Below are 15,520 nucleotides of genomic sequence, written 5' to 3'. Positions count from 1 at the left end.
AAGATTTCCCATAAGGTTTTGGTAGTTAAATCAAACTGAACCTCCCGCTCTATTCTCCATACTCCGTACATAGTAGACAGATGCGCCAGACCGGTATAAGATAGTCGGAGACCAAGTTTGTTTGACAGCCGATGCCCAAGGGAAACGATCGGAACGGACAAGGAAGAGCTTCATCGGCGTTGAGCTGGCTAGTCAGTCCCCAAGGCCCACCCAAACTCTTCGGGTACATAGTTAAACCTGACCTCATCGCTCGCGCAAACAAAGAGCTCTCTCCCCCAAAGCGATCCGGAGACAGCTCAGCTGTCAAACAGCTTTGCGAGCCGCTTGACGTGTCTCTCACTATAAACTTACCTAAACCTACCGAATCTATCCCTTTACCATTGTCTCACACCCACACATTCACACCATCATCAACCTTCGGCGCCCGCCCCATTTGAGACCATCGCTACTCGCTCTCATTTTATTGACATTTGTTTTATGATTATTATGAGTGCTGTCCGCTGCGCCAGTAACCGACTTGCCCCCCGCGCTTGTCTTCATCGCCATTTCATCCTGCCCGAGTCCACTGCTCGTCGGACTAGCCGAAGCTGTGGAAGCTGAACAGGAGAATTGAGGCAAGGGGAAAACAAAAGGAGAAATAAAGTAATAGCCTCCGGCCTGAGTGGGAAATTACCCCAAGCGGGCGGGAGATAACGTGCGGATCATTGAGGATAGGGTAAGGGACGGATAGTAAAGTTGTTGATCGTGACATCCGTCGTCGCGATGGCGGAGTTTATTAGGGATGTTCTCGTTGATGGTTTGCGTATGTTCATATCCCTCAGTTTTTTTCTTTGTTCTTTATTTTATTCTTGCGCTTTGGCGAGTTGGCGAGTTGGCGTACATCCGCAGTGGTTACGTGGATACTGGTTGCTAACTGACTTTTGCATATGTAGGGAAGAGAGCGGAGGATGATACAGACCCTGACGGTTCGTTATACATAACACCTCCCTCCCGATCTCCTGTGTTTCTTGCTCTCACTTTGCAATACCTATTCTCGCCCTTTCTTCTCCCCTCCCCTCCAAATTCTCTCACGGACACACATTTATTTGGTGGATAATGATATACACATTTTTCGAGCATTTAATTGGCTGCCTTTCTAACATTTGGTATTCAAACTGTGTGTAGAGTCCCCGGAAGCCGGCGAGAAAGAGCTATTCACATCATGGGCTCTTTTTATTCTGATCATGCTCCTGATAACGGCCCTTTTTACGAGCTATATCCTGCAACAGAGGAAAGTTCAGGCAGTACACGAGACCGTTATTTCGATTTTTGCTGGTAAGTTTGTGTTTTGTTTGGTATTGTTTTGGCTCATGGCCACTGTATTTATCAAGTGCTGTATATACTATATGTACTAACTGCTGGCTTCACGGTATTAGGAATGGTGGTCGGCTTGATCATTCGATTAAGCCCAGGAACCTTGATACAATCTTCTGTTTCGTTCGATTATCAATTCTTTTTCAACCTCCTCCTTCCTCCAATTATTCTGGCGTCGGGCTATGAATTACATCAGGTAGGTTTTGACTAAAGGTCAACTACATGAAAGGAAATGAAACGTTTTGCTAATTACAAAGAACAGGCAAATTTCTTCCGAAATATAGGAACGATCCTCACATTTGCATTCGCGGGCACATTTATTTCCGCGCTGGTGCTGGGTCTTATCTTATACTTGTGGTCTCTGATACCCCTGGACGGATTATCGATATCCTTTGTCGAAGCATTCTCCGTCGGAGCTACACTTTCTGCAACGGATCCCGTTACCATTCTCGCCATCTTCAACGTCTATAAGGTGGAACCTAAGCTTTATACTGTAATATTCGGGGAGTCGATTTTAAACGATGCGATTGCTATTGTGCTTTTTGAAACGGCACAGAGATATAGGCCAGGTCGTGCGGCGGGATCCCTGACGTTGATCAGCCTATTTGAGGCTGTTGGTGTATTCTTGCTTGTGTTTTTTGGAAGCTTGGTGATTGGAGTGGCAGTTGGGATGTTAACTGCCTTGGGCTTGAAGTACACCCGTGTGCGGAGAGAACCAAAGATCGAGAGTTGTCTCATCGTTTTGATTGCTTATGCCAGTTACTTCTTCTCAACAGGAGTTCACTTGTCCGGTATGTTTGGTGCTTCTTTTGGTTCTTTTCGCTTTTAGAGTAACACTTCTGTCAAACTCCCCTTCCCCCCTTTAAAAAAAAAAAAAAAAAAAAAAGCTGACCGCAATATTCTGATAGGAATCGTGTCGTTGCTGTTCTGCGGTATCACATTGAAACACTATGCGTACTACAACATGTCCCGTAGGACCCAACTCACCACGAAATATCTCTTCCAAGTCCTGGCACAGCTGTCGGAGAATTTCATTTTTATTTACCTCGGCCTAGACTTGTTCACGGAGCCTAATCTGCAGTTCAAACCGCTTTTCATCATGATTGCGGTCGTTGGTATTTGTGTTGCAAGATACATGTCGGTCTTCCCCCTCTCGAAGGCTATCAACTGGTTTATTAGATATAGAGCTAGGCGCCGTGGGAGGGAGGTTGCCGACGAACTTCCCGTTGCCTATCAAGGCATGCTTTTCTGGGCAGGGCTTCGCGGTGCAGTGGGAGTTGCGCTCGCGGCCGGCCTTGAGGGACCTAATGCTCCAGCGCTTCGAGCAACAGTTCTCGTCGTCGTCGTCCTAACAGTTATAATCTTTGGCGGAACAACAGCACGCATGCTTGAAATTCTCGAAATCCGCACCGGTGTCGTCGAGGAGATCGATTCCGATGATGAATTCGACATTGAAATCACTACTGGAGGAACATACTATAAACACGACGGAACTGGCGTGGGCCACATCCCACGACGCAACGGCTACACCGTGCCGCTAGACACCATGAACCTAGACCGCGAAGACGTCGCGGAAGGCTACTCGAGCGGTAACAACGGCAGCATCGCACCACGGCGGACTCACTCATCTATAGCCGCCAGGAAACAAGCAGTCTACGGTCAAAGCCGCAGCGAGCTGTCCCGTGACCACGCATCTACCCAGAATCTACTTGCAAACCATAACGGGAATAAAAATGGAAGTGCCAGCGGTAGCAGCGCTGATGATGGAGACGTGAGCAGAAACTCTCCTTTCCCAAACCGTCCCAGGCCGCGTGTCCGCAACGGTGGCACACAGGAGAACGACGCGGATATCGATGATTTCGAGCTAGACCTTGACACGTTCTCGGACGATGATCTTCCCCCCGCTGCCCCGTCGCGTAGCGGCAGGGCACAGCCAGGAGGGGCGGTGTCTTCAAGCAGCACGCCGACAGTGACATCTGCCCAGCAACGCGTCTCCCCTGCACGTGCTGCTCCTCTGGGTGCCGGTGCGGGGTTCCCTGGAGGAGGAGAGGGAATAGGAACGTCTGGCATACTGGCAGAGGCATCGCGGGGTGCGGCAGGATCTTCTTCCTCCCCGAGGCCGGGTGCTACAGACGTGATCCGGGACTTGTTTTCAGGTGGTGCGAATGTCGATCATGCGGCTTGGTTCAGGCAGCTTGATGAGGATTACATTAAGCCGAAGCTGTTGCTTGATCCAGGGTCGGGACACCATCATCGAAATCACAAGGGGCCTGGGGCTGTATAGAATTCTCTCTCTCTCTCTCTTTTTTTTTTTTTTTTTTTTTTTTTTTAATTGTCATTGCTTCTTGGTTTTGTATGTGCAATACATATATATATCTGCATCTCTTCGGTTTTACCGAGCCATATGGGGTTTCTCTAGTGTGATCTTAGTTTATGTGATTTTCATGGGCAGTGAATAACGTAACTATCTGTACAATCTTCTGTGTTTTGCTTCTCTATTAGATCATCCTGTCCTGTCTCTTCTTTCCATATTCAATCTGTCTGGATCCTTAGAACTGTCCGATCATACAATTTGAATTGGGCTTAGACACTCTTCTTCTATCCTCTGATTTATGTCAACAGAGCGTTTATCTCACTTCTTCTTTTCTGCTATGAAACTTGAAAATGATTTTCATATTCGGAATCTACACACTTGCCACATAGACAGTTTCTCCCTCTCTCCTTGCATATTTATTTGATTTTATTTGATTGTGAGATTGCTCACACAAATTTTATACAGAGCATATAGTCAATATTCTTTTAAGCAGTGACATTAATAAAATTCATAACATTTAGAATAAATTTAAGACAATCTCCTCGCGCTCCTCACATCGTTTCAGTCAGTTTCCGCAAGTCATGTAGTGTACTACATTTTGTATAAATCTTTATTGTCTCGACCCAAGCCCACTCCATTGGTACCCGCAACAGATAAATACAGCCATGCCTCCAGCAAGTTCCCGTTTTAATCCTCTGGCATCTTGAGCACGTAGCGACCAGCGATTTTTCCTTGTTCTGTAGAGGAGGGTTTAATATATTAGCATTTCGCGGCGTCAATGTCTTTTGCGCGCTTCATCTCCAACCACCACCACCACCCCCCCTCCATTTCGGCATACGCAGGAAAGAAACACCTCTACAATGGTATTTTCAAAAGAAGCACGACGGTTAACCAAAATACAAACCAAAAAGAAAAAAAGACTTACCCATTAACGAAAAGACAGTCGACAACTCCGACAACGGCACCACTTTATACGGAACATTGATTAAGCCTCTGGTGAAGAAATCAACTGCCTCCTTCGCATCAAGCCGGTTGCCCACATAACTACCCTTGATCTTAATCATGCGCACTACTGTATCGAAGACAGGTGCCTTGAGCTGCGCATGTGCCGGTAGGCCAATGGCGACAATGGTGCCGTTTGACCGCACATACGCTGCCGCTTGCTGGAAGGGTAATTCCTCCGTAGCGAGGAGGAGCACGGCGTGCGGGCCTAGCCCATCCGGTGAGGCAGCTTTCACATCCGCGACGAGGTCTTTGGTTTTGGTGAAATCAACGTATGCCTGCAATCAAAAGAAGTATGATAGATGGTTGTTAGTTTTTAATCGCCCCGTTTTCCGAATGGTATCCAGGAGTGGGGAAAAGGAAGGGGAGAGGGGGAAGTAGAGAAATGAAATAAATAGTTTTTACCCACCCTCGCCCCAAGCTTCGCGCACAACTCCTTCTTCTCATCTCCTGCATCAATTGCAATAACCTGCAGCCCCATCGCCTTCGCATACTGCTGCGCCAGCGACCCCAAACCGCCTCCAGCCCCGACAATTGCCACGGCCTGTCCTGGCAAGGCTTCGCTCTCTTTTAGTCCCTTATAAACAGTGATACCCGCACACAAGATCGGCGCCACTGCATCCAGCCTCACCCCCTTGGGGATTGGGGTGACATGCGCCGACTTCGCAAGACAGTACTGCTGGAATGTCCCATCAACCGTATAGCCTGAAAGGATCGCATCTGCACACAACGGCTCATTCGCACCCTCACAAAAGTCGCAGGAGAGGCATGATCCATTGAGCCACTTGACGCCGACGTGCTCACCGATCTCTATACCAGTGACGAGCTCTCCGCGCGCCACGACGACGCCGGCACCTTCATGTCCGCCCACCAGCGGCATCTTCACGGGCAAGGGCCAGTCGCCCATCATCGCGTGCAGATCCGTGTGGCACACACCGGAGTATTTTATGTTCACGAGGACTTCATCGTGGCCTGGTTTTGGGACGGGGATTTTTCGGTATTCTAACGGTCCGCCGACTTTATCGGCGACTTGGGCCCATTGGGTTGTAGGGATAGTCGGCTTTGACATGGTTTCCTAGGTCGGGTTTGTTTTCGGTTCTTTTCGCGGTTAAGGCTTTTGTAAGGATAGGTAGGTATGGGCTCTATCTGATCGAGTGAGCGAATGAACCGGAGAAATTGGAAGTAAATGTGTACACACCTTTATATAAGTAGGCAATATCAACTAAAGGGGGATGTTAGGAAAGGTCTATGTGGAGCTTGTCAAAACGAATTGGTCTTGCAAGTTCACTAATGGAAGCTGAGCGTCAGGGAATCTCCAGACCTTATATGTCTGTCTCCGGTTAAGATATATAGTATGTCATCGACAAACTTGGGACGGCTTTCCATATTCGCCTCCCTATTCATGCGTACTTTGGATCAACAGTGTTATTTTTTACTCTTGTACATCACGCGCTCAAATTGTGGCAAATGTTCCTGGCTTCACTTCCTTCGTTATGGCTATAACCCCTCTCCTATTTTATTCTTAATATTGTTAAACCGTATCTTATACATACTCCATTGATGAATTGATGGATATGGATATGGTTATCCCGGATCCACAAAGATAAATATGTCTAGTGTGGGGTGGAGTTACATCAGACGGACCCACGGAGGAGGACTAGATCTGGTTTCTGGAGCATGTTTCATGACTTGCTCAAATTTTGCCTGGTCGCATCAAACTGATGTGATGACGGAAAGCCTGAAAGTCTACCTACCACCCGTGGACGCCACGGGCATTTGATTGCGGGGGTTTGAGGGAGTCAATAAGGCGCTTATGCATTAGTTAACTAGTTACCTATTTAGGTAACTAATTTTCTGCATTTGCGAGAGTATAACTAACCCCTCTTGTTGTTAATCGTTGGTGCGCGGATTTTTTGGATCTCTGCTTGAAAACACATGTCCTTATATTTATTAATTGATTATATATACATTTATATCGCTCTCTCAAATCTTGAGGAACTTCTTTTGGGTCCTTTCTGGGCCGTAGCAAGATAGATTTCACAAAAAATCTCAGGTTTCTCAACCAAGCAAGATTCATGCACTACTCAGGTTGCAATCCCTACAAAATAATAGAATAAGAACTATCCCGTCCATCAAGCAGCGGTGATTCCATCCTCAGTCACTCCCTTGGTGTGCGGCGTAGCCTGACAGAATTAAATAAGCGTAAAGGCGTGAACTCGATGGTCGGATCATCGCATCCTCTGCAGCCCCAAAGTCTAAAATAGCGATAACTATATTAGGGTGAGACCGTAATGGAAATGTACTATGTAGCATGCCAGTAGATCCATCGAAACACAACAACGCGCGTGCGCAGAACTGTGCTTTTGGGATGGGAAGTGGGGAGTCATGCAGTTGATATTATATCAGATCAATCGAGTAACTTTCTAGACATGGTGTGTATCCTATATTCTCAAATAACGGCGCCGCCAGTCGACGGAGGGTGGATTTGTTACAGCGGATAACTATCGATATACATCCCCCCCGCTGGCAAAATTGCCCATGAGAAACAGTTATCGTGGCGCGATCCTATTTCCCACATCACAGTTAATAAAAGGAGCAATATAAGATGTGGGTTGCTTTGACCTTTTGGAGTCTCGTCCGTGAACGCCTGATTTCCCCACATGCATTCAGAGCCCGCACAACATCAAAGCTAGTAATAGGACCAATGTTTTCATTCTCTCCTTGCGATTCATAGCTTCGTTAATCTCACGGGGAATTGTGCTGAAAAGATGCTGGGGGGAGGAGAGGGGGGAGGCCTTTCTCCTCAAGCCATACGCATTAGATCCGTCGCGTGTCGAACGGGACATTCTCCCAGGCGATGCACATCATCTCCGGAAAATGGGAAACGAGAGTGTAGGAAAGTGGTTTGTGTTTGGCTCACTGGTCTTGTGTAGCGTCTAGTGGCGTCTAGAGGTAGTTGATCCTTCGATATCTTCCATCTTCCCACCCAAGGGATCAGCTTCCCATTACAGGGAACGGATTACTGGAATACATAGATATATGCTGGAAGGCGGTTACTATGCACACGAATAATAAATATATATAACGCCGTCTCTAGGGATCGCATAGGGGACATCGTTCATTATTCACTTACAGCGTATACGAAGATGTTATTGGCTATTGATCGGCATACCTAGAGAACCATACTCCAAACACGGAGCCCCATCAGCAATTTATCACATACTAGCAGACCCTAATATGTTTGTTCACCCTCCACAAGACGTTTCCTGTAGCTAGCTCAGTCGATTGCGTTTGATTGAATACCCTGCTGATCTTATTTCAGGAATCAAATTGCCGTATTGATCGTAGTTCCGAATGAACTTGAGACGAAATAAAACGAAAAAGCCAAATACCTCATACCCTAGGGAACACCTAGGGAACAGTTTACTCCTCCCTCCGTCTGATGGATATCCTCGCCATATGGTCTGAGTTTAATGACAGGCCATTAGGTAGGATCCTTGGCTCATAGCCCTCTGCCAATTTAATATCATACTTCAAGAGAATATGACACAGAGCAATCTTGACCTCATTGGCCGCGAAGAACCGACCAGGACAGGCGTGCTTCCCAAACCCGAATCCCAGGTGTTCTGGAGAGGGTGACACTAGCTGGGCGGACGTCTCATGGCCAGGCGTTTCACGGAGTTTCAGGAATCGGTATGGGTCATATGTGGTTGGGTTTGGGTAAATGTTTGGATCCCACATTTTGTCACATGCGACCACGATAAGTTCCCCCTTTGGCAGGAATGTTTTATCAGACAGGACCGTATCTTCTTCGGCAAGGCGTCTCATTGTGGCTGGGAAGGAAAGGGGTGGTTAGATATTTCGTAATATGGAAAAGGGGTGGGGAAAGTAAAGAATTCCAAATGTTCTCACCAACTGCAATCGGCTTCAGTCGCTGAGTCTCCTTCAATACGCTGTCCATCAGCTTCAGTTTGAAAAGTGTGGACTTCTTCCACCCCTCTGTCTCCATCACGGTTACAATTTCATCACGGACTTCTTGAATAAGTTCATCGCGCCCACAGAGATCAAGGAGCGTTTGCGTGATGAGGTCTGATGTAGTATGGATTGAAGCGTGGGAGAATGACAACTGTGCTATAACGGGATCATAATAACGACCCTTAGCAGATTCCTCCAGCCACTCCATCGCATCGACATAACGCTCTGGCATTTTACCGGCCCGAATGGCCTCCTCCTTGGCCATGCGTCTCTCGTCCAGCACTGGCTGTATAATAGTCCTTGCTTCCTCAATTTCCTGTCGGAGTTTACGGCACGAGGGTATGAAGTTGGAAACCAGCGAACGTACTGTCGCGGGCCATAGGCGGAGAGCCAGCGCAGCTATATACGAATCAATAGTGTAGGCAATTGTGATTCGGATCCAGTCGGGGTTGCGGCATATTCTTTTGCCAAGGAAGACCCTGGACGACATCTGGGCAACCAATTTGAGGACATTTTGCTTGAGCGCGATATCATGCCAGTCTGGGTCCCGTGGATTAGTTGGGAATGTCATGTCGGAATAGAAGGCGTGGTACTACCAACCACGATTATTTGTCCAATCTCTCTCAAGGACGATACCAATCTCCTCGGATATAGGTTCAATGACATTTCCTAGCCAAATTAGGAACTCTCCCATCAAGTCAAAAAGGGGGAGAAGGGAAACAAAAAAAGTCCAAAGTACTCACCAAGATGATGCGTTAGCTTCATCCTGACGGCATCTTGAAAAATCTCATCAACTCTTGTTCCTTGCTTGAAAGTGTCAAATCCTGGGATGTCGGCGTGAAACTCCTTCGCGATAGCTGCCCCAAAATTCAGCGAAGGATGGCTGCGAATCTCATCAGCATAGTTGGCTGAGAGCACGGTTTTAGGGCCATTCTCTGTCATAAGACGAAAAGCACTGGCCTAGATCAATTTGTTCAAAATTTGAGTAAATATTCAATCCTGTATCTCTGCGTAACCATCATTTCGCCCCCTGGACGAGCAGCCTACCTTACTAAGGCCCTCCTCGATCAAGGAGCGAGCATCCTTCAAAAATCGCCTCCCAGCATGGATTTGCCTGAGTTCGAAGGGTTTCTTTCCATTGATTAACGGTAGGCGAGACGCCTTGAGCGAAGGTAATAGGAAAATTAAGGTCGGTAGCAGAATAAAGAGACCAGCTAAGCCCAGAGGGTTCAGTATAGACGAGTATAACTCGGTATCAAGCAGCATTTTGGTTTCGGAAAGCCCTTGTTGTTCTCATATGCTGCGAATAAGTTCGCAAAAAATCCAGCGTATAGAAGGTAACTAACTACCTGAGCCGTCAAGATGAAGCCAGGCTATTGGTAAAAGTGACAGTAAAAGTGACAGTCAAAGTGGAAGACATCTGGCCCAAGGCTGTTGTTAAACAGGCCAACTCGCTCCAGGGTAAACGGGTAAGACTGCGCGCACCCTTGCTACTAATTGGCTGGGATGCTGCACCCGCTCAGCCCTCTGTAAAGGCTTCCACCAGCCAACTGCTATGTCCGTCGATCGTGAAAAATCTCGTGAACAAAAAGAGCCGTGAAGCGGCGGAGAAAGTGGTTTTCCTTGTCTCCACCGTTTTCTCCACGGCCTCGTCCTCCCAGGCTCGCTCTCACAGCCAAGCGCCAAACATCGATCTTCACAGCTCTGCCTTGCTGTTGCGGATGGTTGCGGGGCAGCCCAAATAGGTACCCTAGCTTGGTGCGTTGGGGAGTTGGGCATCGGCTCCCGTCAAACCTGATGCTTGTCTGGGGCTAAGCGAAGACACCAATATCTCATGATGGCCAATCGGAAGGGCGCTTACGGGCGTGCTAAAGCTCCTCCACTCGGCACTTCAAGGCTTGGGGAAAGAGTTATTTGCTTTGAATGCAGACTCAAGTTTCGGCACTTCGATTAAGCATAAACTTAGATGTGTCGCCCCATTCCATTGCACCCGTTTCTACTCTCTTGACGTTGGCGGGGATGATCAGCAACGATGGAGTTCGGGATTATTCACAGCATTGATTGACATATTGGAATAGTTACTTCAAAAGCACGGTCCTTGAAGCAAGCAAGGAGCTATACATCCATCCATCCACCTTCGCTGTTCGGTGAATAGTGGATCAGACCTTGCTATATCTCCCAATAAGTTCTTGAAACCAGCTACGTCACCGCCGGCGCCTAAAGGCATCAAAATACTTGCACGACCGGAGATTGCCATCCTCATCGGATATCTCCCTTGCACAGCCACTGGGTTAAGCTCAAAAGTGGCGCTCGGTGAAGGGTCCAGCTAGCATGGATGATGAGAGATGTCCATATACCACCGAAAGAGACGCCTACCCTTATTTTCTTGGGAACTCCATATGTCTAGGACCTCCCACGGAACGCATATCTTTACAGAAATGACGCGCCTTGGAACGACGATGACCTAACACCGAACAGGAGACGAGATGCTGGAAATCACAGAAGCTGAAAGCCGAAAAGCAAGCGGTCAAAAAGCACCGTCGGTTTTGCGAAAAATGTCGGCATATCTATGAGCTTCTGCCTCTCTACGTGTATTGGCCTAGCTAGGACTGCCGTTTACAATTCACAGCCGCACCTCTTCTCTCGGAACCGAGAACTCCCAGACCTGAAATCGAGACGAAAAGTCTGCACAGTGGAGTCTTGGTGATGCTGGCCAAACAAGCCCGAACCGAACTGGTAAAGCCAATCACCCCATCATTGGGGCTTGCCAGACAAAATCACTTCCTAGATAAAAAGTAAACCTTTACCCGCCGAATCGCGAAGTGGCTTAATAGAATGGGCTGCGCAGAATGGCTCCTTGAGGACTCGCAAAAACATTCCCGCTTTGAAACGCGACAGAGATCCAGCCCAAATATACGGAGCTGGTGACGATCTCGATCCCACTCCGTCCAGCTTTCAGCACCTATGTCCTCTGCATGCAACTGGCTGAACGCTCTTACGATGGGATATGGGCGCAGGGGTTGGCAGGATGAGTCTGAATTCTTTCATTCTGCGTCATGCTGCCATTTCCTTTTTTGGGTCGATGCTATACTCACTCGCCAACCCGAACATGTTATCGAGGCGCATTCACATCTGTTAAATATACTACGGAAGCGAAACCTTTCCGTGGCGCCGATGGACTTGGTCATTATCGCTTAATATTGCTTCTACATGCGTAGAACTGAGGGACCTGCAGAGCGCAATGGGATTGCGCCCCGTTCGCTGGTGTAATTCCTCATTGATAGCTGAATGGTGGAGACATATCCGCCCTTTCACGAAATATGGATATTTTGTTGAACAGCTTTATCCCAACGAATCACTCCCGGTTGCGTCCTCTGTCAAGTTTTTATCAAGGGGCCAGAATTCACACTCAGCCACTTGGTCCCCCTTCCCCCCCCAACATCCATCCACACATCGGGGTAGCACATGGGCTAAAATTGAATCGCAAGTTACAACATCGCTGTTGTTGGTTCAATGCGAGACAATTGTTCCTTGCCGTGAAATAATATGATCAACACATCGCCATGAGACCAGCCGTGTGAATGTGAGTATAGAGGACCTCTGGCGGGTGACGTGAAGCTTATCCAGCTTAAGAATTAGAGTGTGACTCACGATACCAGGCGCTGCGCACCCCAGGGAAGCGAGGGAGAGCTGGCTGGGGCCTGCTACTACTTTGAGCTGTTTCTCTAAATAGCCCGAGAACACATGGGGGGGCAGAGAAACAGGCTCAAGGAGGCTTGGACGTGCTTTCTGCAAAGATGGAGACTGTGGATTGAGAAGTGGGGGGGGGGAGGGGTGGTGGTGGTAAAAAATCTCCCCGGAAGGCCATGGCATGGACCCAATCCAATTGCCCTACGAATAGGGCAAAGCAACATATCTACCTGGCAATGTGTCAATGATCAATATACCAGATTGGTTATTCTGGTACCATGCTCCCTCTTATCGTCATCACCCAAGGCAGCTTCTCATAAGTAACCCCAGAAACAATCAAACTATGAAAACAGGGGAATATTTTATGAATAAAATTGAACGCAAACCAAATCCACGCCTGCCCTAGACGCCCGTGGTTTTTTGACCCGCAAGGTGAAGTTCATAGCAAGTTTGATTGGGCAGTTTGGTGATGTGGCGAGTAGATTGACGGGGGAACTAAGAAGAACTGATCATATTTGAAGACACAGAAGATTGAGCAGTAATTCTGAAAACTGACAATATAACAAGATACTTTAGTATTCAGCCTCTTACTAGTAATATTATATGTAACACTGTGAAGCTTGAGCTCTTCTGAATTGCACTCGGCACAACACTATTCTCTTTTTAAAGGGCGCACGCACATCATGCTGTATGTTAATTTCCATAAGTCTCCTACCGGCTTTCATGGCATCTAGATTCTTGAGAATATGTAAGATTCTGCTTTCATAATGAAGTGACATAAACTAGATATTCAGCAGCTCTGATTTGATACTTGTCAGAGAAGTGGCAACATCATCACAGAGACCGTGTGATCGCACGAGATAATATGCTTGATCTTCAGATCAACTAGAGCACATTCAATAACAGATGATGAGCTGATGTCATGATACTGAATCATGTTAGCAATATTGCAAGACACCTCCTGGTTGAAGACTCAAAATAGCAGTTTCCAGACAACGCTAATCAAATAGTCAATTCACAGGATCTCTGAGTGCTGCCCTGATGTAAGTTTTGAGAAAAAGTGACGGATATTTCTCAGCCGTCTTTGACACTCCACTGGCGGTTCTTCGCCAATGCAAAAGTTGGTAGGTATCTGAATAAAGATGAGAGAAATTGTCAGTTCATCAGCCCGCTCTCAGAGAGAGATAAATAACCAGAATAATATTTAAGATATGTAAGGTGCTAGAAAATGAAGAAGTGGAATGAAGAGAAAATACCATGTCCCTATCTCCACAAGGAACTGTAACGTACCTGGCCCTGGGCTTGAAGTCATACTTGGCAGTATTCAGGAAAGCTGTATGGGTATGGCTTCAAAATATAACACTTCATTTCTCAGTTATGCCGGATGGAGCTCGTTATTTGGATGGATAAGAAGAAAAATATAGGGACCGTGGGCAGCAAAATAAATCCCAAAAAAAAAAAAAAAAAAAAAAAAAAAAAAAAAAAAAAAAAACCTCCTCGTCGATAACATTTTCTAAGGTAAAATTCATGCGAGAACGCAAACTTGGGAAGTAGCGATATATGTTTGACCATATTGCAGAAGTTCTGAGACGCTCTGCTTCACTAGAAAAGCTACCCAGGAAGAACGGGATAATGTGGGCGCTTTGAATTGGAGAAAACAACGAATCAGGGGATGGGATGGATGGGCATCCACGTCGTGAGCTTTCGATATCACACACACATTTGGCCATCCCTTGAAAGACACTGGTTCCGTAGACGTTTCTGTTCGATCCGCGAGATAGACTTGAAACCCATAGAGTTGAGTTCTTCCATCGAGCCCTCCACGCCAAAACAAGGGGAAGGAGTAATAGCAGGGAGAGTTTTAGCACCGTTAACTTACCTTTATGGGGCGTAAAAGATCAGTGTCGAGGCTCGAAACAAGTTGGTGTAGACTGGCATCTGTCACACAATGCATCACATCCTCGGAGGAGAGCTGATATTTCCCGTCCTCAGGGAGAAATTTGAAGAACCTCTCGAGTCATTTGGATTGAGCGGCGTATATCTCTCTAATCTACGGAGTAGTCTTGGACAAAAGTCGATAGGTCCGAAGGTGTCTCGCTGAAGGCAAAGCCTCCGAGCAAAAAAGCAGGAGTAAGTACTGAAGTTGGTTCAGAGGAATGTCATAGATGAGAAACTCAAAAAACCCAAACAGAAGTAGAAATACCATTCCTCTGAAGTGTTGTTGTTAAAGAATGAAGGATGAAAGTGAAGCTGTGAACAAAGTTATTATGGCTAACTTAGAGCAAGCATGATGTTGTTAAATTCAGACTAGAGTCATCATCACAACAAAACTTGTTAGATCCTACTGACTGTGAGAGAGTGTTTAACTTATAACTATTTATGAGCTCACCATATAAAGATACCTATTAAAAAAATATATATATATCTTCAACACAGGACATTACGCAGTAATGATGAAATTTTAAGTTTAGTTGTGTAGTAGAAACAAATTATTATTTCATAACTATTTTAAGTAACTTAGTAACTAACTTAAATCTACTAGTAAAAGGGTTTAGGATTTTAAATTCTTTGATAGGCTACTCTACTACTACTATTGTTCTGCTCATAAAATTTGCATTGACAGGTACCTTTTATATGGGATAATCATACAAAAGGTACCTATTTTGGAGAAGTTGTATTGTGCCTTGTACGGGGCTGTACGGGTAAGCCGGATACCATACCTGTAACCAACCTTCGTAGCCGCGGGCGCCGGCGCCAGTTCCAGGCCCTGTATCGGCGGCTGTCCGTACGGGCCAATACCGGCGAGCCCGCAAACAGCCGGAGCCTGACACATCGCCCAGAACAGACTTTTTGGTCTCTTTTTGGTCTTTTTGGTGGTCTTTTTGGTGGTCTTTTTCCACCCGCCGCCGCCCGCCGCAAGAAAGTCGGTGGGTGCAGCATCAGGGGATTGATTTGCTTCCACCCGCCGCCCGCCGCCCGCCAGCACCAGCACCAGCACCAGCACCTACACCACCAGCAGTAACTACCAGCAACCACCAAACAAACCACAATAATGAAGGCGCTGCCCTCGCCATCCACCACCACCACCACCACCAACATCACCAACATCACCAACATCATCCTCCATCCTCTTCACTCTCGCCATCCCCATCCATCATCATCATCCCCATCCATCATCATCATCAT

At 46.9% G+C, this 15,520-nt stretch overlaps 4 protein-coding genes across 6 annotated transcripts; 2 read left to right on the top strand and 2 right to left on the bottom strand.

The window, feature by feature from the left end:
• Nucleotides 1-24: 24 nt before the first annotated feature.
• BDBG_03861 lies at nucleotides 25-4,398 on the top strand. 2 transcript variants are annotated; one of them, XM_031721432.1, is made up of 7 exons: nucleotides 25-191; nucleotides 265-802; nucleotides 933-965; nucleotides 1,165-1,314; nucleotides 1,416-1,549; nucleotides 1,616-2,144; nucleotides 2,262-3,678. In XM_031721432.1, the coding sequence occupies exons 2-7, from the start codon at nucleotides 763-765 to the stop codon at nucleotides 3,635-3,637; spliced, it is 2,262 nt and encodes a 753-aa protein (XP_031577974.1). In that variant the 5' UTR covers nucleotides 25-191; nucleotides 265-762; the 3' UTR covers nucleotides 3,638-3,678. The 2 variants fall into 2 exon arrangements, with proteins under 2 accessions (XP_031577974.1, XP_002625802.1); XM_002625756.2 differs by having other exon boundaries at nucleotides 25-802; nucleotides 2,262-4,398.
• BDBG_03860 lies at nucleotides 3,741-6,526 on the bottom strand. Of its 2 annotated transcripts, none has more exons than XM_002625755.2 (4): nucleotides 5,868-6,526; nucleotides 5,079-5,811; nucleotides 4,593-4,947; nucleotides 3,741-4,404 (listed from the first exon to the last, which is right to left on the bottom strand). In XM_002625755.2, the coding sequence occupies exons 2-4, from the start codon at nucleotides 5,736-5,738 to the stop codon at nucleotides 4,355-4,357; spliced, it is 1,065 nt and encodes a 354-aa protein (XP_002625801.1). In that variant the 5' UTR covers nucleotides 5,739-5,811; nucleotides 5,868-6,526; the 3' UTR covers nucleotides 3,741-4,354. The 2 variants fall into 2 exon arrangements, with proteins under 2 accessions (XP_002625801.1, XP_031577973.1); XM_031721431.1 differs by having other exon boundaries at nucleotides 3,898-4,404; nucleotides 5,079-5,815; nucleotides 5,868-6,260.
• A 1,387-nt stretch (nucleotides 6,527-7,913) lies between these two features.
• BDBG_03859 (cytochrome P450) lies at nucleotides 7,914-9,910 on the bottom strand (the record flags this gene model as incomplete). Its single annotated transcript, XM_002625754.2, has 5 exons — nucleotides 7,914-8,502; nucleotides 8,582-9,184; nucleotides 9,245-9,313; nucleotides 9,388-9,604; nucleotides 9,692-9,910. The coding sequence occupies 5 exons, from the start codon at nucleotides 9,908-9,910 to the stop codon at nucleotides 8,093-8,095; spliced, it is 1,518 nt and encodes a 505-aa protein (XP_002625800.1). The 3' UTR covers nucleotides 7,914-8,092.
• A 678-nt stretch (nucleotides 9,911-10,588) lies between these two features.
• On the top strand, nucleotides 10,589-13,220 carry BDBG_16894 (uncharacterized protein). The gene has a single exon (XM_031724750.1). The coding sequence runs from the start codon at nucleotides 11,886-11,888 to the stop codon at nucleotides 12,192-12,194; it is 309 nt and encodes a 102-aa protein (XP_031577972.1). The 5' UTR covers nucleotides 10,589-11,885; the 3' UTR covers nucleotides 12,195-13,220.
• The last annotated feature ends 2,300 nt before the right edge of the window (nucleotides 13,221-15,520 follow it).

The sequence above is a fragment of the Blastomyces gilchristii genome, assembly GCF_000003855.2.
Source record: "Blastomyces gilchristii SLH14081 genomic scaffold supercont1.6, whole genome shotgun sequence".
Taxonomy (NCBI): Eukaryota; Fungi; Ascomycota; class Eurotiomycetes; order Onygenales; family Ajellomycetaceae; genus Blastomyces; species Blastomyces gilchristii.
This window is presented reverse-complemented; position numbering and strand designations above follow the sequence as displayed.

Bases quoted from the DNA above. Each gene is read 5' to 3' on its own strand.
- BDBG_03861 (XM_002625756.2), top strand. From the start codon at position 763: ATGGCGGAGTTTATTAGGGATGTTCTCGTTGATGGTTTGC. The intron at 1,315-1,415 runs GTAAGTTTGTGT...TCACGGTATTAG, and splicing joins CGTTATTTCGATTTTTGCTG to GAATGGTGGTCGGCTTGATC. The intron at 2,145-2,261 runs GTATGTTTGGTG...ATATTCTGATAG, and splicing joins AACAGGAGTTCACTTGTCCG to GAATCGTGTCGTTGCTGTTC.
- BDBG_03860 (XM_002625755.2), bottom strand. From the start codon at position 5,738: ATGTCAAAGCCGACTATCCCTACAACCCAATGGGCCCAAGTCGCCGAT. The intron at 4,948-5,078 runs GTGGGTAAAAAC...TTTTGATTGCAG, and splicing joins GCGCGAAGCTTGGGGCGAGG to GCATACGTTGATTTCACCAA. The intron at 4,405-4,592 runs GTAAGTCTTTTT...CCTCCTCTACAG, and splicing joins GACTGTCTTTTCGTTAATGG to AACAAGGAAAAATCGCTGGT.
- BDBG_16894 (XM_031724750.1), top strand. From the start codon at position 11,886: ATGGGATTGCGCCCCGTTCGCTGGTGTAATTCCTCATTGATAGCTGAA.